This window comes from Cydia amplana, chromosome 12, assembly GCF_948474715.1.
Source record: "Cydia amplana chromosome 12, ilCydAmpl1.1, whole genome shotgun sequence".
Taxonomy (NCBI): Eukaryota; Metazoa; Arthropoda; class Insecta; order Lepidoptera; family Tortricidae; genus Cydia; species Cydia amplana.
This window is the reverse complement of record NC_086080.1, coordinates 12,837,645-12,860,418: the sequence shown is the minus strand read 5'-3', so window position 1 is coordinate 12,860,418 and position 22,774 is coordinate 12,837,645. Positions and strand designations below refer to the sequence as shown.

Below are 22,774 nucleotides of genomic sequence, written 5' to 3'. Positions count from 1 at the left end.
TTATCGGCTATTATGCCTTTCTAAGAAGTTTCAAAGCATTTGTAATGGATTCAAACTTTCAACCCCTGTTTAACCCTGTTAGGGGATGAATTTTCAAAAACACTGAAATTGCTTTTCCCGTCTTATAATAATATCCCCATATACAAAGTTTCAATTCCAACACTCACAAAAATATTTGATCTCCTTATAAACTTTCAACCCCTTTTTCACCACCTTGGGGGATGAATTTTCGAAAACGCAGAAATTAGTTTTCTTGTTTTTTAATATAGTACATTTTTGCAAAGTTTCAATTTCCTAGCTCAAAATAAAACTTGAACCCCATACAAACTTTCATCCCCTTTTTTACCCCCTTAGAGGTTGAATTACCTAAAACGTCGCAATTACTTTTTTTTTGTCATCGGCTATTATGCCTTTCTAAGAAGTTTCAAAGCATTTGTAATGGATTCAATCTTTCAACCCCTGTTTAACCCTGTTAGGGGATGAATTTTACAAAACGCTGAAATTACTTTTCCTGTATTTTAATAATATCCCCAAATACAAAGATTCAAGTCCCGCACTCTCAAAAATATTTGATCTCCGTACAAATTTTCAACCCCTTTTTTACCACCTTGGGGGATGAATTTTTAAAAACGCTGAAATTCGTTTTCTTGTTTTTTAATTTAATACCTTTTTACGAAGTTTCAAGGTCCTAGCTTAAAATAAAATTTGCACCCCAGGACAAAGTTTCATCCCCTTTTTTACCCCCTTAGAGGTTGAATTACCTAAAACGTCGCAATTACTTTTTTTTGTCATCGGCTATTATGCCTTTCTAAGAAGTTTCAAAGCATTTGTAATGGATTCAAACTTTCAACCCCTTTTTAACCCTGTTAGGGGATGAATTTTCAAAAACGCTGAAATTACTTTTCCCGTCTTATAATAATATCCCCATCCCCATATACAAAGTTTCAAGTCCAACACTAATAAAAATATTTGATCTCCATACAAACTTTCAACCCCTTTTTCACCACCTTGGGGGATGAATTTTCGAAAACGCAGAAATTAGTTTTCTTGTTTTTTAATATAGTACAATTTTACAAAGTTTCAATTTCCTAGCTCAAAATAAAATTTGAACCCCATACAAACTTTCATCCCCTTTTTAACCCCCTTAGGGGTTGAATTTCTCAAAATCGCTCCTTAGCTCTTATACATTTTATAAATGCAACCTAGTTTCCAAATTTCAACTTTCTAGCATTTGTAGTTTCGGCTCTACGTTGATGAGTCAGTCAGTCAGTCAGTCAGTCAATCAGTCAGGACACGTGCATTTATATATATAGATATACAGTGACGTGAAAAATACATAGCAACATTCATAAATACTAAGGCTGCGTTTCGACTAGATATGTGCGAGGATGCGTTGCGAGAGATGTGTTTATTAAGAACCAATAGAATGACTTCATTTGTTTTCCTCACTCAGCATGCAGTGATCCTATTGGTTCTTAAAAACACATCTCTCGCAACGCATTCTCGCACACCTCTGGTTGAAAAGCAGCCTCATACCTGGGTAAACATTATATGTATTACCTATGTATTAAAAGAAATAACTAATACAATATCATAACAGAGATTATAAATCTCTATAGTAAATAATATATTACATTCGGAGATGTGAAAGGTGCCCAAACAACATCAACAGCTGCATGTTTAAACAACGTCGACTAGCCTCTTCCATGTTTGATTGTACTAGTCACGGCAGGCAATTCAAATGAATCAAGCAGTTTATTGATTAAGCGCGGGTTGTGTCTAGCGCGTTAACGAAGTGATTAAACAAAAAATTGGAGTTGACAGCCGTCATCGCATTTAATAAAGAGATGTTAATGGTGGTCATCGCTTTAACATCGACTGAATATGTGACGTTATCTATGAAAATGGACCTTATTGTCGATTGCGCTTCCGCCATTATTAACGATGCTCCGATATAAATATGAGGCTACGCGACGCCGTGCGGCGTAAGCGCCATCGACAATAAGGTCCCTTTTCATAGATAATGCCCCATATTATAATAAATGCGAAAGTAACTTTTCACCACACCAGCTGGGAAAGGGGCCCTCTGATTACCAGTCCACCGGACGATATCGGCCTGTCAGTTGTTCGGAGCTGTCAACTTTTTGTTCTAACTGACAGGCCGATATCGTCCGGCGGACTGTTAATGAGTGGGCCGCTTAAAGACTCTCTTGATTGTTCAAAAACGGATAAGAAAGTTGCATTTTATTTACATGTGAGGCAAAGTATTCAATGCAAATTTTTAGTAGTTTTCTTATGTTTGCTGGTAGAATTTATTTTCAATGATGATTTTGAATGATACATATTTAATAACATTTGTAATTGTATTTATTTATTTGCATAATCATGTAACATTACATTACACAGATATTATTTGTAAAGTAAGAGGCACTGATACCCTGGTATGGCATAGTAAATATCTTACACACTAACATTAAATTTACATATTAAATTGCAAATAATAATTAATAAATACAAATACAAATAAATAATAATTAGTTAAATAAGAACTTTGCCCCTTGTAAAACAAATAGGTAACTATTGTCTGCCTGTTACCTAATCATGCTTAACCCTTTAACCGCCAGAGTCTGATATATAAGACATTACATATCCAGCTCATTTCGCCACAGTCTGATAAATAAGACAAAGATCTGATTTGGTTTTTACAGCATATTTATAACTCCCGTAACTATGCCAACCTTACTCTGCGTGGTACAATTACTGTCGGTGTGGCGACACTGGCGACACGAGCACGCTTGATCGAAAATTGCTGGCGGTTAAAAGGTTAAATATGGTATGGAGATAGTTTGAGTTCCAGAAAGGACATGTGATAGTTGTTTTATTTTATTTTTCTCATACAAATTGCAGTCTGGTTGCAGTCCGTCTGTATCGGTCCTATATAAAAGAACCACGCGTCAGTTTAAAAGAATAATTATATATTTTGTCATGTCATCAATATTTACATTGGAAAGACGTCGTTTTTACCGAGCTGCAAGGCTTAATATGCCATAGCAAAAGGATTAAACACATGATCCCTGATAACAATGTACTTGATACTGGCTTTGAACAATGGGAGTCGTGGAAACGATCTGAGCTCCGAGTAAAGAACAAGTTAAGGTTACATAGTACGGTTCCTTTCAATTTAACACCTATTCTAATATGTACAGAATTTGTATCATATTTGTTAGTTTATGTTAACGGAAGTACGATGAAATCAAATACGTATTTAAATATAACACATATTTAAATACGTATATTTACATATACAAGTTATAGTGAGTAAGATGTATTTATTTAAAGTATTTTTAGTCTCGGTTTAAAATCGAACAATTCAATGGAGTCCAGTAATTATGAACAGTCATAATGTGTGCAGTCATGCAGTAATCAATGAATTTCCCTGAGTAATGCCATCATTATATTACGTTCATGTTTGTATGTGAGTTACTGTTGTATGCACCCATATTTTTACACTTGACTGTACCTACCTAGGATGAACTACCTACCTACAATAGGGATAACCCACGATGCGTATGCAACATAACAGTTATGCTTACTATCAAGTCAAAGATACATACCTACAACATATTATAATATTATTTGACATTTGAAGTGACAAGAGCTGTTTGCGTTTACATAACCTAAGTATAGGAAAAAAGATAACAAAATATAACTCGCTACGAGTAAATACAGAGAAGAAAATAAGCATTGTTTCTTAATAGGTACGTATGTATAGGTACGTGAAAGGCATAAACTCCATCTAGATATCAATTTCACTTAAATTGAAAGTAACAACAAATTCATAAGCAATAAAACCATACTAAAACCAGACAATTTGTTTACAGAAAGCATTATAATTAGGTACCATCTTGTCCATAAATTAAACCAGAATATATAACAACGACGAGCACATCAGTCTATAAACGAGAGGATGAAACGTGTTCCAAGTTTTTGCTGGTCCCGCTGATCCCTAAAAGGATGCGTATAAAAAGTTCTACTATGTAGTTAGTGGGCCGGTCCCGCAGCGTTACGACTGATCGCGCGCGCCGCGCAGACACCGACGCGCACGCTCACTAATTTACAAATTAAATCCCTTTATCGATTTACTATTCTTCTAAATTCAATTTTAGAACAAATATTTAGTTACCTTTCTTTAAAAATGCGTTATTAAATTTGGAACGAAAGTGCTTTCTTTAAAGAGTTGTGTGAGTTTTTACCAAAAGTGTTTTGACCGTGGATTGTTCTTGGTGCTGGTTTAATTCGACGTGGTTCGTGTTGCACACGTGAATGGTTTTGCTGATAAGAACGCAGGTAATGCCTAGGTTTTAATGTTCATACCTTAGTCAAGTTTGTTGTACCTAATATATTATGAATATACATGGTTAATGTTGAAGATATCGGTGTTAAGCATGTCTTTGATACTTATTCTTGAAAAGGTAATGTAATGTCGAAACTAAACTATTTGTTTGATATTCTTGCAAGATTATATGCTTATTATTCTTGTTAAAAAAGTAGGTAAACACGTTCAAGAGTTTAAACAACAAAGCACAAAATGCAGTTCTAAGCTAGTTACCAAACAACATTTGTTAGCAGTATTTTAAGTAGGTATACCTACCTAAAGTCACACGTGCAACTTTAAACTCTTTAATTTTACACACACTACAAATTTAGAACATTTAGGTAGGCTTTCTGTGTATGTAAGCTATTTACTGCTAAGTAGGAATGCATTTATTATGTAAACGTGTTAGCATGGATAATTATGATTTTATGACTTAGGTTCAATTCATAGAAAATCCTAAAACCATGAACAAGTTCCCGTAAAAGAAAAAAGTTACTGGGAATAAGTTTTAAAAAAAATAATCAATCCATAGCAGCCTCTAAAGTGCGTAAGATCGCACGAGCTTTAACATTTTACCTCTGAAAGTATTTAGTAATTCCACTTACTTACACGGAAAACGGTATTCAATAAATAAGTCATGAGATCAAATAAATTTGTCATTAATTTGTGTGACTCACGAATTGCCGCATAAAATTGACCAGAAAGACGATATAAGGAAGCTATTTACCGCTTTAATTATTAGTTGTTTGTTCTAATACGCCGAATTAACACAGCAAATATATATATATATATAATATATGTGTAAATAGTTTCATAAGTGCAGTGTTTTCCATCACTTGACAACAAAAAAGATCATTTTGTCATTTGGTTAAAAGACTTGGTGAGTTGACTCATCGTACTCATCGTGTAAAATTTGCGGGAATACCTTTTGGTTGTAAAAATGTTAAGGAAAAAGTACAGGGAATTACGCTATCATTGCGTTTTTTTTTTTAAAGAATGATGCAAATTTAAGTGTCAATATACGGAATAAAAAGTACCGCTTGTCTCAAGGCCGATAAATTGTCTGTAACTAACCCGCCAGCCAAAGTAACACTTTATTTAGCATCATGAATGGAAGGAACGTGTTACATTACATTACAATATTAAAATTGCAGCTTAGCTGAACAGTTTAAAAGCTATTCCTTATCTATGAAGAATAATTTTAAATAAGTGATTACAACTTTTAAATAATTTCTACGTGCCTATACTTATTTGATGTTTATTTTATTGACGATGTAAAACTAAAGGATATCATGGGGCCTCTCGGACCCTAGTCACGGGAAATCCTGTTTGAGCCAATTAATTCATCAAATAGACCATGACATTGTCTTCAAGGCTACTTTTATCACAAAATCTTGCCATCGTGTGTCTCCACATCCGTTAATGTCTAGTAAACTTACGTGCAAATTGCACAATAGACAATACAATGAAAGCGTACGTAGTTTGGTTTGAGGCACTTTCAATGTGGTGTGTTTTCTCCTGTCTGATAACAAAAATAAGAAAGTTTTATAATAACATTTAAAAAATTTGAAATTTCTTGTAATCATTTAGGTAAATAAGTACATGGGGAAAATGTGAATAAATACGGAACCCTCTACTCACTTTACCAGTTTATCTACTATGTTTTAGTATTTGCCTAAGCTTATTGTATCGGATCGTACCCTTGACTTCTACGATGGATGATTACCTACTCGATAGTCCAAAACCGGTTCTTTTATGTTATAGATATAACTTACCTACTCAGTTTGGCTTTAGTACAATATGGGCGTAATTTTATGTAGTTGCTGTTTATAACTTATTAGATCGATATTGACGTGAATATTGACATGATATTGTTTAAAATATCATGGCAATATTCACAACTTCAAGGGCGCTTAAAAAAATAAAACATACTGGGTAATTTTATCTTTCTTGGCTTTAATTTTTTTTTAATTCCATTCAAAGATCTAACGATAGTAAATGTTACCATACTGAATTGGCCTATCTATCAGCTTAGCACACAAAAAAAAATCAAGCATCTACCGCAATAATTCACGTCACCATAAATAAAAATCTCATCGTACTCGGCGATAGGTGAAAAATTAAAAAAAATCATAACTCCGAAAATACGAAAAATCGCGGAACATACATGGGGGTGATTCAGATAGCCCTCTAGGTCCTCTACCTCCCAGCTTCTGTATATCACTACTTCTTGGGACACCTTGTATATAATGTCAATAAACTTGCATTCCCAAACATCTTTCTCGCATTAATATATAAAAGATCATGTACTAACATTTAACTAAACACTTTAACAAAATGACTTCTTGTGTCGGTTGCGCTTACGTTTTTGCTTCCTAACTATCACCTCTGCGTTCGTTGTCACTGTTATACTAAATAATAGCTGCCTTTTAAGGCAGAGGTGCAAAAGTAGGTTATTAATTATCTTTTATTCAGCCCAACGTCTATCTTTCCCGGTATTAGGGCACACATGTGACATATTCGTTGAATAAAGGGTAACTGGTGGTCTCTTACCCAGTCAGTATACACCTCTTATAACTCCTGTTACCCCTTATAATTCCGTTAAATTGCTGCTTCAACGCTCTTAAGCAGCTATGTGAACTTGAGGCTGCCTAAATTTGTGCCCAATTGTGCCAAATTTGTGTCTATAAAAGCTGAATAAGCGCTTATACAGCTCTTATGCAGCTTTTATATTCAGCCGCAAGTGTATTCGTACTTCATTATTCGGCTGCTATACAGGCTATCTGTGCTACTTGGGTAGCTAACCAATACGACTGATAAACTGTTCTAGTCTAATTTACAAGGAAATAATAATTTATTATCAAACGGTAGTATCTGAAATGTTAGAATAAATAATTGTGTTTCATTTGTTAGGTTACCAAGTAACTACCTATGTTACATTTAGGTAGATAGATCGTGTTTGCCACGAATATTTGAAAAAAAATCTAACTGCTTTAGGATATTCACACGCTTAAGCCTATTGTCATACGCGTTGTATAATGGCATAGGTAGACAACCAATACGACTGATAAACTGTTCTAGTCTAATTTACAAGGAACGAATAATTTACTGTCAAACAGTTGGCAGTATCTGAAATGTGAGAATAAATAATTGTGTTTCATTCATTAGGTTGCCAAGTAACTATGTTACAATTAGGTAGATAGAATTTACCCAACGAATAAGTGAACTGAAATTATTCCTCATTTCAGTAATAACAAGAGATAATTAAATCATAATACCGTTGCGTTGGAGCCTGAGGTTCTTGTACAATCGCGGAAAAACCTTTTTCTAGAAAGAAAATCGAATGCACTAAGAAAATTAAGTCGAGAAAAACTAGGTCTTTGCAAAATTACTTACTTAATTATACTGGAATAGTACCTAACTTTGTTGATATGATCTATATTTCTTAGGAATTTATATTCGCAATATAATAAACATTAAATTACAATAAACGTTAATAAGATCACTATATCAATTTTATCAATTATGCACGAACAAGTAAACGTGATTGACAGAAATAAATAAGATATAGCTTATAAACTAAGTCTTAAGGGCTGATTACCAGTCCGCCGGACGATATCGGCCTGTAAGTTGTTCGGAGCTGTCAACTTTTTGTTCTAACTCACAGGCCGATATCGTCCGGCGGACTGTTAATCAGTGGGCCCCTAGTTATTTAAATTAAATAGGACTGTGTAATATTTCCTAATGTCAACAGCATTCTAGTAGCCCAAGTCACAGGCATAGCCTAGCTTGGGATCCACCTGTGTCCATGTGTCTGTAAGATTGTTTTCTATAGTCAATAAATTATTCTTATTCTTATATAATAATAACCGAAAATAATTAAGCACAAACTCCGCAAAATGTATCGAAATTTACCCACAAAAACAGTACCTAGACAATTTCATTTGAATTTCACGTCATATTGCTTCAGTTTTTAAACGGTCACTTCAGCATCCATCTTCATCGAGCGTGAGAACTGTAGTGAGAACTATTTGAAAACACAACAGAGTGTGTACCCGAAAGAAGTTCTCACTACAATTCTCGCTGAGAATCTCCTGAGATTCTCGCGTGATTATCTCGCGAGAATGTGGAGCGGCCTTCTGGATCGTGGCCGCTTTATACGCAGTCTAATATTAGGAGGGACCCTCGCAATATTCTCCATCAACACGAATTGAAAGCTTCCTGTGAAGACGGCTCATCAGACGGTGAATGGAGCCGATCGGATACAGACTGCTAACCGAGACCGGGGCCCGTTTCTCAAAGGCATGTAACTTGTAATTTGTAACAAGTGGAAGTCCCTTTCTAACAACAGCTGTCAAAAAGTGACATCCACTTGTATTACAAGTTACAAGCTTTTGAGAAACGGGCCCAAGGACTAACACTGACTGGTAACAAGCTATCTTATCATAAACGTCAAATGTATAAAAAAAAGTATGAGATTTATATAGTGGTGTTTAATAAAGTCAAGTTTATGTGAAAATTAGTTTACCCGACTTTTCTCATTTTTTTACGCAAAATGTTATTGTTGTTATTAACGCCTAAATATTCACATGAGCAATATTTGCGATTGGACAGTGCTAGTTTATCTCGCTAATGGCTCCTCTACACGATGGGTCAGCGCCGGCCACTCCAAGGGACGCAGCCATGCGGTAGAATGAGATAGCAATATCACTTGCTCCCTCTTACGCATAAATGCGTCCCTTGGAGTGGCCGGCGCTGGCCCATCGTGTAGAGGAGCCATAAAGTACATTAACGCTACCTACAACATTGGTGCGGAAAGCAATTATATATAGAGACTATCTTTCCTCATTTTTTACTGGTCTCTGCAGGCCGCGTAGCCAAGATGCCAATCGCTTACGCTTCGTAGCGATCGAAACGCAACCGTCACTGTCGCACTAATACGGAAGAGTGATAGAGAGACACAAAGCGTTTCGTTATCGAAGCGATAGCGATTGTAACCTTGGCTAGGCCGGCAGCTAAAAATACGGCGCTTAGCTTAGCGTAGGTAAGGTAAAGGGCCCCAAGTTCGTGTTAGTACGTTATTTCGTTAGTTTTGTTTCTGGCGCAAATAATAAGGAATACAAATATTTTTTATTCAAATTATACATATGAAAAAATCTGTATTATTTAATCTCTTCAATCATTGATATAGTATAAAGAACTGGATACCCAATCAGCCGCCAAAAATGGCCCCACAAAAGTGATGTCAAAACAGATCATGCATTACTTTTTCGTTTAGTCTTGTTTGAAACGCTCAAATGTGAAGTTGTCAACAATTACGAAATGTGCCGTTAAAATATGTAAAAATAACAATGATAAAACAAGGAAAAAGGATGGAATGTATTTCTTTCGGTTAGTTCTTTGGATAGCATTGCATAATTTATGTAATCTGGTGGTAATTTTATGGTTTTGAATAAATTAATTTGTTAATACCAAAGAAGGGATGTCAAGGAACAAAATTCTATTGAGTCGATGGAGGTCAATATTTTTTTATATTTTTATATGGAATTCATAAGAAATAATATTATGTTTAAATTGAAGATTTCCAAGAAAACCTATGCGACGTGCAAAGTGGACTGCTATTTAATTATAGCAAGAGATAGGGGTGATGCAGTTTTAAACAAGGCAAAACGGCACTTGTGTGTTTGGCCCATTTCCCTGTTTCCGACATATACACCACCAATAAGGGCTTATATCAACTAACTGTAAATGCTAAACCTGTCGGAACACAGTGACAACCACAGGATTTTTTTTTATAAAGTATAGGTAGACTTTATAAAAAAAAATCCAATCAGTATCTAAATGTCCCCGTGCACCCGTGCTATGAGTAAATGTAGATCTGAAATACAAAGTTATTTAATAAGTAGAATTTATTTCAAGGAAATTAGTATTTAAAGACGTATACTTACGAATTAAAAATTTAATTTGTTTGAATTTGAACCACGAATTAATTTTATTTGAGCTCCCGATTAAATTAAATTTGTTTTATTTATTACTTCAATTTTAATATTTTCCTGTACAGTAATACATATTAAAGTGTACCAAAGTGACTCCATTCGTTCATTATTCTCGTTTGACGTTGTTTGACGTAAATACGTTACGTTTAGTGCCATCGGACTAAATTTTTTAACAGTGTTGGTACTTATGTTTGCAAATTTGACACTTAATGCTTACGACATTAAGCTCTTTTCTGTACGAAACATTTATCTTGACTCAAAATTTACGTAAGCGTTTTTATCATCAATGCAAATGGTGCGAAACGTCATTGGGATCCACATTTCTTGACGTTTTTGTTCTGCTTTGTGTGTCTATTTCTTTTATATTAAGTCAGTGTCTTCAATAAAATAATAACCAATATTTTAGTGATTAAACTGAGAGTAATACGACGGTCGAAACTGTCAGACGGCCGCGAACAGCTGTGTTGTATGCGTGCACTTTTTTTAGGCGTAAGGTGCGCGCTCTCACTTGTTAAGCTTATAGGAAGGAAAAGCTAAACCCATTCGAAAAAAAGTTTTTGGGAGTGTTTCTGTGGGTTCCTTAGTAATTGATTTGATAAGAAAAAAGATTGAATATATGCATAGAAATACCTTAAAATTGCAATAAATCGACTCACGAAATAGCGGTCATTATATTTTTCGTGTGTCTCCTGTTTCGTGCCACTAACGAATCAAGGATTTTCTAGATACATTTTGAGTGCTTGTTTTTAAATATAACAACGAAGATAATTAAAAAAATAAATTAGAAAATAATTAATGTATTTCATGAAGTTTCGTATGAGCGAAATTCGGTATATGTTTTTTTCACTAGAATTCTCATAAAACGAGTTTGAATGTGACCCGAGTTTAAATTCTTAAGGTATATTCCACGTATATTCTCAATCTCTTATTAAATACTAGCACAATTTTATTTATAATTCAATTTATTTGATTTATTTTTGTGTATGTTTATATTTAACGTATAAGATAGTTAATATGTTTTTTGTAAAAAAAAAATTTTTTTTTTTTTTTTTTATTTATATAGTTTCGGCTTTTAATCAAGTATTAAAGTACCCATACGGTTTACGAAGTCTTAATTCAACCATTAAAGTCGACGAGTACAAAAAGCTTTAAGCTACTTAGCTCTCAATTTAATTTTTTTTTCAATATTATTTTTAATTTGACCTTACAATTACTCGTAAGTAGGTAATTTAAAATGATTATCAGCAAATTATCACCAATTACTCTAAGAAAACTTTATTACGAAACAGGGGACACGAATTCACGAACTTAGGAGCTGAGCTAAATTTGTATCACGAAATGGGAGCCAAATAAGAGGTTCACGAAAAAATTCATATAAAAAAAAGTTTCAACTAAAACCCTATAGTTTATACATTAAATTATTAACAAAGAACTAATTTAACTTACTCAAAAGCTTTCAAGGTGTTGATATGCTTAGTAATATTTAAAAAAAATGCTTGGTAATATACAAACTCTGAAGAGCCTTAACCTGCCGAAACAGGGGCCCTTTACCTTACTCCTCATTGATGAATCAAACGATGTGTGTGAGAACTATGAAGGTTTTCGCAATTGCTTGATATTGTTTGTCAGTTTTTAATTTTCATCCCGGGTACAGTCAAGTAAGATGCCGAAGAGTTCAAAATGATTTTATTTAAAAGATAGCAATGCGAACGCATACACACTTCTGCTGAGTACATTATGAGAAACTTACAAGTACATGAAGTAAAGTACCAATTTATTGACAATTGCTTAGTGAACGCTATTGCATCAATGAATGGTTCGTATGTACATACTCTTACAATGTGCATTCTTATCGACATGGGAAATCTATGCGCTTAGTTCAACCAAGGACATGTATAAATTATGTATTGGCTAGGTCAGTAGTGTCAGTAACCGGTACGGTAGCTATTCAATACTACCGCGCTAAGCCGTTGTACTTATAGTTTTTACGAGTAGCCAGTTTCAAAATAGACATAATATGGCTTTTTAGGTAGTTAATGTCGATCCACACCAAATGCGTTAAGGATGATTCCGGTTAATACGGTCCGGGTCTGGGCCGAGGCGTCCAACACTTTTGTTTTCTATACAAAGCATCACGTGATCAGTGATCACCCGTCGTAGAAAACGAAAGCCTAGCATGAGTCATCAGTCATCCTTAATACTACAATATTTACTGCGTGTACAAAGTTACAAACCTGTGTACACGTCCGTTGTATTTTGGTACGTTGGGTGCGCAACGCAATCGATGAGACAAGTTGACACTGCATTGCAATGCAGGTTTACCTAGTTTAGGGCTCAGGACACTATTCCTAGGCCTTCTAACAATAGAAGACTTACTCCTAAAAATGTAGTACCCTTCTACTATGTAATAAACTGCATTGCACTGCATTTTTGATGCCTAAATAAATCATTTTTCATTTTCATTTTCATTTCAATGCAAGTATGTAATGCAGCCGGCGTATGCAACGACGTGTCTATATGCAAGGAAATGCAAGGCAGAATATATTTTTCACCTCAGCAGCTCGAACAAGGGTACTTTGCTACTTAAAAACAGTGAAACAGAGACAAAATGAGTGAGACAAAATGAGCAAAATGCGATTTTGCTCACTCAGTGAGTGTAGACTGTAGACGGTGAAAGGGGTACAGGGAAGAAGAGTAGCAGGAGAAAAACAAGTAAGTATGATAAATGAAAAATAGGTATAGCGGCCGCGAGGGACAGCGTCTGTGTGTGACAGTGGTCAGTTAGCAACTGAATTGGGTTCGATACAGGTACGTATGCATCTATGCATCTAGGTATGTATATATATAGTATAGCATGTCGCTCGCGCTCACCATTCAATGCGTAAGTATAGATTTATTTAATAAGAAGTATATCATCATACATAGTAGGTAAGTAAAAAAGGTATATATAGATATAAGCATAGGTAAGTATTAGTTTTAAGTTTCTTTTTCAGGTTCTGTCGTCTACAATCTCCCGCCCAGTACTGCTTCGGCAGTACTCACACTGGTAGGCGGACTATGCGAGCTGCTGGTCTCACTAACACTCGGGATTTTGTTTTTACATTTCCGATTAGCATTCACAAACCTCCAGTATGCAACAGCTGCGAAGGCGGTCGTCGCTGTATCACAAAACATATGAAGTTCCAGAATGCTAGTTGTCTCTTTCGCACTCGTTATGAAATTTGCAGACGTAGTAAAATACCATCTTGGTATGTTGAGGTGAACAAAACTCTTTAGGTCAGTGATCCAGTGTTTAAATTCAATAAAGATGGACTTTAGTAATCTTTTTCCTTTTATTATTACAGGTGCCAATACACCAAATATATCATAAATTGACGTGATGCGTAAAATTTCTCGTTTTGTCGACGTTTTCTTGAATTCCAGGATGTCTTCGGGTATGTTATTAAGAGACACATCGACTGCCAAAGTATCTTGCGACGGATCCCATAATAATCCCAAAGTTCGTTGAGTTTTATTTTCCCCATCTACCAGCAAACTTTCTCCGTTAGTACTTAATTGATCTTTAGGTAAGTGTGACAAAACATTTTTGTTGTTACTTGTCCAGCCACGTATCTCAAATCCTCCGAATTTATGCACCGTAGAAACATCATCAATAATATTTATCGCTTCGCTTTCTATGGGCAGCGAGTCTATGAAATCGTCTACGTAATGACTATGCATAATAGCTCGGACGGCGTTAGGCTTAGTTTCGATGAATTGTTGAGCATTCTTATCTCTTATAAATTGTGCAATAAATGGGCTGCAATTTCCTCCAAATAAAAGTGACGTCATAACATATTGTTTTATTGGTTGATCTTGACTGTCGCGCCATAAAAATCTCAAGGCGTGTTGATCTTCTTCTCTTATTTTAATTCTTAGAAACATGTCACGAATGTCACCCGTTATTCCTATGGGGTTTTCTCTGAATCGTAACATAATCCCATAAAGCGAGTTTAATAAATCAGGACCTTGAAGCAAATAATCATTTAGGCATTTTCCATGAGAAATACTAGCACAGTCAAAAACTAATCTCAGTTTCTTCTTTCTCGGATTATCTACTCCAAAGTGGGAAATTACCCAAATTCTATTTCCACTTTCTTCCGGTTTTACTTCTGTTTTCCGGGGAAGTCCCACTTCCCATCTGGCATTCTTTAACTTCGCCGTGTTATTTAAAATAGAAATTGCATGTTGTTCTTCTTTATTTTCCCTCTTCTTTGAAGTTACTCCGGCACTTTCTAAGTTAAAATAATGTCTCGCTGTTTCGTGTAATAACACATCTGCGTTGTAATTATCAGCGGGCTCACTGGCATCAATAAATAAAACTGCAGATTCATCAAAACAAGTTTGCTCGGCCGGTGGCAACACGGCTGATGCACATGTACTTGCAGGGGCGGCGTGCGCGCCGGCGCCGGGCAGGCCGCTGTTATCGTAGGTAAGGCGGCCGGCTTCATTGACAACAGGTGATGCGCCTAACTTGCCAGGAGCGAGCGAGAGAGAACGATGCGCGCACGCGGGAGAGTGAGACACGAGAAGGATGTCGCTTGCAGTGCGCTGCTTTGACGAGGCTTGATTTATAGGGCCGTGCACACACCATCCCAAAACAGTCAACGTAGCACAAGGTTCGTTCCGTTCACGCGAAATTATTTTTAGAGGCTTAATTAGGTGATAATAATCTTGTCCGATCAATAGTTCCGGTTTCACATCCGTATTTTGATAATAGTAGTTATTTAATTCACTTAAGTGTTCGTAGTTTTTAATGTTTATTTTAGATAACTTTTGCACCGGTATATTCAGTTCCGACATTTTTCGAGCACGTAATTCAAAACATTCATTGTCCACGTTTGATATTTTTAAGTCCACTAGTTCCGATTTGCACAAGATTTCTCCAGAGTTCCAGGCACCACGTAAATGCAAAGTTTGAGTTTTTCCAGTCAACCCCACTCGATTTACCACGTTTTCCGAAATCAATGAAATTGCCGACCCGTCGTCTAAAAAGGCGTGCGTTGTGATCACACCCTTAGGACCGTGAACATTGACACGAACAACTTTTAAAAATACTTTGTTGTTATTATCACTAACGTTCGCCACAATACTGTTCTCAGACGCGGTTTCACTTTCGGGCTGTGAGGATTGTGAGTCTTCCTCAGGCTCCACCTCCTTATCTTCAGCGATAACATCCACGGCGTTAACTTGCTTCGGGGCTTGTTTGTTGATAGGGTAATGAAGTAGTGCATGGTGTGGCTGTGCGCAGCCGTCCTTGTCGCACATCGGCGCTTGGCAGGTGTCCTTATCATGATCAGCTGATAAGCATTTAAAGCAAATCCCGTTATTTCTTACAAAGTTCCATCGCTCTTTGCGTAACGACTTTTTAAATAGCCTACAATTAATTAGGCTGTGAGGGGATAACTTGCAAAACTTGCATTTTTCTGTTTGTTGACTTGTCGTACAAACTGCATGTTGTTTAAATCCACTTTTATCAGCACTGTAATTTATTTGCTTCATGTTTAGTAAACTGATACCAGATTCAGTAATTTTTGTAGCTTCTTCTGAGAGGAACTGTGATAATAATTCCAACTTGTTCAGCTTGATGTCGCCTTTAATTTCTTTTTGTTTATAATAATAATCAGACCACTTAGTGAGTAAGGCAGTCGGTAACTTTGATAAGACGATTGTACAAATACTCACGCCTTTTAGGTACTCATCTCGGTTGAGCGTTTTCACTGCTGCCATGAAGTTTTTAATTTTTATTGAGAATTTCACGAGGTCCCCAATATAATCTTGAGGTAATGCAGGTATCTTCTTGATATCATTCATGATTTTATTTATAATTAATTCTGGGTTTCCAAATTGCAGTTGGAGGGTTGCTATGATGGTGTCGGGCGACGAACCGCTGGTAAGTAATGCGGCTACTGCTTCTCGTGCCGCGCCGACGAGGCATTTCCTCAAACGCCACATGTTTTCTTTAGTGCTGTAATTGCAGAGTTCCGTAGATTCATCAAAGGATTGTTTGAAGTTTAGCCACTCCATAGCATCACCGGAGAAGGTAGGTAGTTCTCGCGGTGTACTCAAACGACTAATTAAATTATTGTTTTGTTTGCAGGTGGAAGCTGTGAGATCCTTGAGGGCCTGTGCCAGCATAGACACGGTGGCTTCTGGGTCGTTGGCGGCAGGCGCCGGCGGGCGGCTAGTGACGTCACCCTCCTCGCGAGCCTGTTGAAGCACTTGTTGACCTTGGTCGATCCACTTCACAATTTCACTTCCATTACTCTTCTTTTCACTTGACTTCGACGACGATATGTGACTGTATTTTTCTTCCAAGGCTGCTAGATCTGCCGCTAGTTTCTTTTGAACCAATTCCGACTGTATGCGAGCTAACTCTTCAGCAGCTTTTATTTTTAAATTTTTGCGTTCATCCAATAATGTACTCTTAAACGACGGAGAATTCTTCGACTTCGAGCGATTGCTACAGCGTGAACCGGATGGGTGTTGGGGCTCTTTATCAGCCGGGTTCAAAAACATTTTTGAAGTACCCTCTCCTGGATCGGGTGCTACGTAAGTCTTGTCGAATTCCTTAACGTTTTTCTTTGAGTTTTCATCGGTAGACTCCTTAGTGAGTTGCTTCACATCACTTTCCTCCTTCTCCGCCCGTTTCATATCAAGTTCCTGCTTTTCACGTTCTTTTTTTACATTTCTGCGGGTGTTCACCATCTTGCGCGGCGGTCAGGTAATTTCCAGATCCGGCTCGAAGGACCACTTTGTAGACTGTAGACGGTGAAAGGGGTACAGGGAAGAAGAGTAGCAGGAGAAAAACAAGTAAGTATGATAAATGAAAAATAGGTATAGCGGCCGCGAGGGACAGCGTCTGTGTGTGACAGTGGTCAGTTAGCAACTGAATTGGGTTCGATACAGGTACGTATGCATCTATGCATCTAGGTATGTATATATATAGTATAGCATGTCGCTCGCGCTCACCATTCAATGCGTAAGTATAGATTTATTTAATAAGAAGTATATCATCATACATAGTAGGTAAGTAAAAAAGGTATATATAGATATAAGCATAGGTAAGTATTAGTTTTAAGTTTCTTTTTCAGGTTCTGTCGTCTACAGTGAGCAAAATGCGATTTTGCTCACTGTTTTTAAGTAGCAAAGTACCCTTGTTCGAGCTGCTGAGGTGAAAACTTAATTGTTGGTACAGTGAAACCTGGTTAAGTGGGACCTGGATAAGTGAGAAACCTCTATAGCTGGGACTCATGGTGCGGTCCCGACACTTTGGCACTGAATTACCTCTGTTAGTGAGATAAAACGAACCTCTATAACTGGGATTAGCTGTTGTGATTTTATAGTCACATTTACCTCTATAAGTGAGACAGAGACTGTATTTTACCTCGTTTACTGAGACTATATTTATAAGATTACATTTTCCTAATTGTTTTTTTAGAATTGTATAGGAATTGACCTCTGTATCTGAGATAACGTCAATCTATGACCTCTCTAACTTGGACTTTATTGATCAATTTCCGTATTCTTACTAACTCTTAGTCTACGCACAAATTCCGCATTTGATTAATTGTGTCTAAACGACTTCAAATTTCATTTAGTTACTTTATGTACTTAGTTAAAACTATCGAAACGAAAGCTGAAATCTTGATAAGTAACACGAATAAACAGTTTTTAATTTTTACATTTCTAAGACGCAATGAAGTCCGTATCAAATTTAATTGAAAAAATCTATCCTTTGGAGAATCATTCAAAATAAATTCAAATAAATATTTAAACAGACTTAAAAAATATTTAGGGACAAGGATTATTTTACCATATTTATGTTTAAAGATAATTACAAACTACCTTATTAACCACCTCTATAACTGAAATATATCCTATATTCTCACCTCTATTAATGGGACCCTCTGTAAATGAGACAGACATTTATTTGTACCTGGCTAACTGAGAGCCTGGCTAAGTGAAATACCTCTTTAAGTGAGACAAATCTGCTCGTCCCTTGAAGTCTCACTTATCCAGGTTTCACTGTATATCTTAAGAAAACATGAGTGAATAGAGGTAAGTGATGAAGAAGGAATACATTTTTCGGGTTCTCTAATATGTTCTCACTGCTGAGGTGAAAAGTTTTGTGAACTACACGAGATCAATAGTTATTTGTACAACAAGAGATCAAAATTTGATATTTCTTCGAGTGCTTTATTTTGAGTCCCGTGCAAGCGAAAGATTATATAATAGATTCACGAGCGTAGCGAGTGAATCTAATTTAGAATCTTGAGCGTAGTAAGGGACTCAAAAGCGCACGAGATGTAAATAACTTTGATCTCGTGTAGTACACAACATTTTTCACCTCAGCAGTGAGAACATATTAGAGAACCCGAAAAATGTATTCCTTCTTCATCACTTACCTCTATTCACTCATGTTCTCTTAAGATATACCAACAATTAAATTTTCAACTCTGCAGCTAGAACAAGGGTACTTTGCTACTTAAAAACAGTGAGCAAAATCGCATTTTGCTCATTTGGTCTTACTCAGTGAGCAAAATTAGTTTTTGCTCACTGTTTTTAAGTAGCAAAGTACCCTTGTTCTGCTGAGGTGAAAAAGTTATTTACATCTCGTGCGCTTTTGAGTCCCTTACTACGCTCAAGATTCTAAATTAGTAGTAGTAGTATAGAATCTTTCGCTTGCACGGGACTCAAAATAAGCACTCGAAGAAATATCAAACTTTGATCTCTTGTTGTACAAATAACTATTTTCTTACAGATAGACCAGACATTCTGATGGTAAATGACCACAGCCATTGAGAACCTCCAGTGGTCAACTAGCTCTTTTATCGACAAGATTTTTTTTTTGGTCAATGACCACCAACTTTTTGGCCATTGATGGCCATTTTACGATAATTAAATATAATCCATCTATCTTACGATATGTAAACCTACAACTTTTTAAATAAAAAGATAAATGGAAAAAGGAAAAAAAATTCAGTGTTCCAACAGGTTGCAAGTTCGAATCTTGCCCGAAGGGGTAAATTTTTCCATTTTTGCTTTTATTACAAAGAAATTGTACATTTGTATCTACTGGGAAAAAAATATATTTATAAACCTTATTGCAAAGGAGCCAGATTAAGATTTAACTATGTGTTGTGGTTCATATCTGGTTTTGATACGACCTTGAAGATCGCTCTCGCTGAATGGTGCATGCGAAATAAAGTGAAAGTCATGCGTGAATCACCAAGATCCTCGTCAAGGCCGTATTAAAACCATAACAAATTGCTAAATTAGAATCCACCTCAAGGTCCACCAACAGTTAACATGCAGCGTTGCAGAGGATCTACCGCGAACACTGAAGTTCGCAAATTGCGGGCATCTTTCTCTGTCACTCCAATTAAGGCGTACCTAATTAGAGTGAACAGAGAATGATGCCCGATTTGCGAACTACGTTGTTCGCGGTAGGCCCTCTATTAGGACATGGGCTGAACTATATACGTATTAATGATCATAACCGCATTGTTCCAGTGAAGCGGCGTGAAGATGACTATCCGCAGCATGACCGTGACCGACACTCGCGACGCCACCACCAAAATCATGTGCTGTAGGCGGTAAGTGCTCATCATTGTTGGATCATTTAACAGGCATACCACCCGCTGCCAAAAAACTGCTCCCAGACAATCGAACTTAGGTACGCGCTCATTTTAAGGGGCCCACTGATTAACAGTCCGCCGGACGGTATCGGCCTGTCATTTAGAACAAAAAGTTGACAGCTCCGAACAACTGACAGGCCGATATCGCCCGGCGGACTGGTAATCAGTGGGCGCCTTTAAACAAAGAAAACTGTACATTATTAACTTCTCTTAGCAGTTGTAAAACCAAGGGGGGCCGATATACCACTACCGAGGCCGATATATGTCAAAAGCAGTAGGTAGGGACCTACATCGACGGTAAATCGGTATATGTATGGGGAAACTATCCTTAGCAAAAGCATGCATGCATGTTTTACACAATTCAATGATTAAGCTATGATGCGATGAGATGTCAGTGACATGACCAAAAGGAAATTATTGTAGTTTAAAAAAATTAATAACATCACCAGAGATATTCTAATTTGGACATAACATTATAATCATAATTTGGAGCTACTGATTGGCGAAAAATAACGCTCACGCACGTTTTGGATATCATTTTGAAATATGCAATACGTATTGTACAATGACGCCCTTTGATGTATAAATACTTATCGCAAGCGTGAGCGTAACGAAATGATATTTAAATCAAACTGATATCATATTTAATGTTACTGAATATGTCTGCTTATGAATAAGAAGGATTGTGGTGAGAGATAAACCTAACAAATTAAGCGCAGATGGAGGTAATTAGTCTGACTGCAGCTTACACGTACAAAGAGATACTTTCAAATTCATCCCGTGTCTAGTTCATTAATTTCAATACGTGAACGTTCCAAATGCCTTTGGCGTTATGATTTACTTTTTGCGTTTTCATTCCAGTTTTTCATATAAGTTTTGTCTATAATTAAATATAAAACCTGACAAAACAGAAAAAGAAGATGATTAAACTCAAACGGCTTTTTCTTCAACACTCTCGATTAAACGACCAATTAAATATAGCAACGAACTAATACTTTGATAAATTGATCTGCAGTTTATATTACATGTACATGTATAGTATACATAGGTCACCTAGAGAGCTTTTCAAATTTTATTTTAATTCAGCATGCCATGTCGTTTTTAGGTTTTATCGATTTATTAGGTACACCACTTCGTGATCACATTTTGATCGTATTGTCTTGTGCTAATAATTCTAATCTGTCATGTTAGTTGACGTAATGTCTCAACTTTTTTGCATAGGGCTAGTTTTTTTGTCTCATTAACTTGTTAAAGTATTTTTAACAATAGTCACACTATAGTGTAGGTACTACGTTTTATATTTATATTATGTTTTTAAATTGCATTAAAAGGAAATATTGCATAATTCCAAATTTTTTAGTACCTACTTAAATATAAACATGAGATCAACTACCTATTTCTTTAGGTGCAAAACCTAACGCGTACCTACTTCTATATGCATAATTTGATACAGGCAGAATTATTATGAGTAAATACAGTGGCACAACTTGTTCGCCTCGGAAAAGAAAAAGAATCAGTTGTAACGTTGTAACTTGTAACGATGGCTTGCCAACAACTTGGCAATAATATCATTTAACACATTAATTATGACGTTTACCACACCCATGTTATGGTTGCCATCAAAGTTGCCATATCTACAATAGAGCCCGTATCATGAGTCACTGACAGTGTCAAAACTGACAGTTACGGTATCGAGAAAGTAATTTACTTTCTATACATCTCGTTTCGTTCGTTAATATGCGAGTACGAGCGAGATGTATAGAAAGTACTTAAATTACGTCCTCGACGGCGTTTATGTCAGTGACAAACTGATGGTAGCCGTAAAGGTAAATATATGTTCTTATAAGTTAATAACAAAAAAGTGACAACCATTCATTTGTCCTAACGACAATAAATGTATCTAGTCTAGTGTCTACACCTTACACCTTCTCGAAAGGTTAATGGTAAATCCATTACATATCTATTAGTTTATATTCTTATCTGTTAAATTATTTAAACCAAGACTATAATAATATGTTAGATAAGACAATACATGAGGAAAACGAAAACATATGTTGAAATATAAATGCAATGGGTTAATCATTAGAGATCATTTAATTTAACATTTAACGATTATTTTGTCCCATTGATAATTTTTGCAAAGCTGTCGTTCTCTTAGTAGGTATAGTACGGCCCTTCTGAGGTGAACTTTTCGCTTCAAACCTTAATCTTTCAAACAAAGGCCATTGTCTCTATTATCGCAAAACCGCTAGCTCCAGACTTAGCACGTGCCAGTACAACATTCATATTGAAAAACAACCGGTATCGTCATAGTATTAAGGTTCAAATTTAATGTCACTGATATTCTAGATATTACGTTTTGGTAGTGTAGGACGATAGACCGCCCCGAAGCGATACGGCACTCATATTATTTTGATACTTAGTGTGGTGTTAAAAATGAAACACGGTTATTTATGATAAAGCGTTGTATACTTGTTATATAACAAAATCTAAGGTAACAATGTAAATTTAACATTAATAAGTTTAACATAGGTATAATCAACATTTTTCCGTGTAGGTATATAAACAGTTATACGTACTACTTACTAGATAAAATCGTGTCATAAAAAATCAGATATAATCAATTTCTTTCTTATAATTATAAACCTTCAATAATCAAAAATAATATATTACAAGTGAAAATGATTTTTGTTGCAAATAAAGTTGGGATAGCAAGAAAAAGA

The 22,774-nt window shown here is 36.0% G+C and overlaps 1 protein-coding gene and 1 long non-coding RNA gene across 2 annotated transcripts in view; both read left to right on the top strand.

The window, feature by feature from the left end:
* LOC134653078 (uncharacterized) overlaps positions 1-22,774 on the top strand; it is a 383,717-nt gene that overhangs the window by 189,828 nt on the left and 171,115 nt on the right. The window lies entirely within an intron of this gene.
* Positions 4,179-22,774, top strand: part of LOC134653067 (glutathione hydrolase 1 proenzyme-like) — a 65,016-nt gene continuing 46,420 nt past the window's right edge. The window contains exons 1-2 of the mRNA XM_063508356.1: positions 4,179-4,347; positions 19,927-20,009. Of these exons, the coding sequence (XP_063364426.1) occupies positions 19,942-20,009 (68 nt within the window). The 5' untranslated portion in view covers positions 4,179-4,347; positions 19,927-19,941. The remainder of the gene's footprint in view (positions 4,348-19,926; positions 20,010-22,774) is intronic.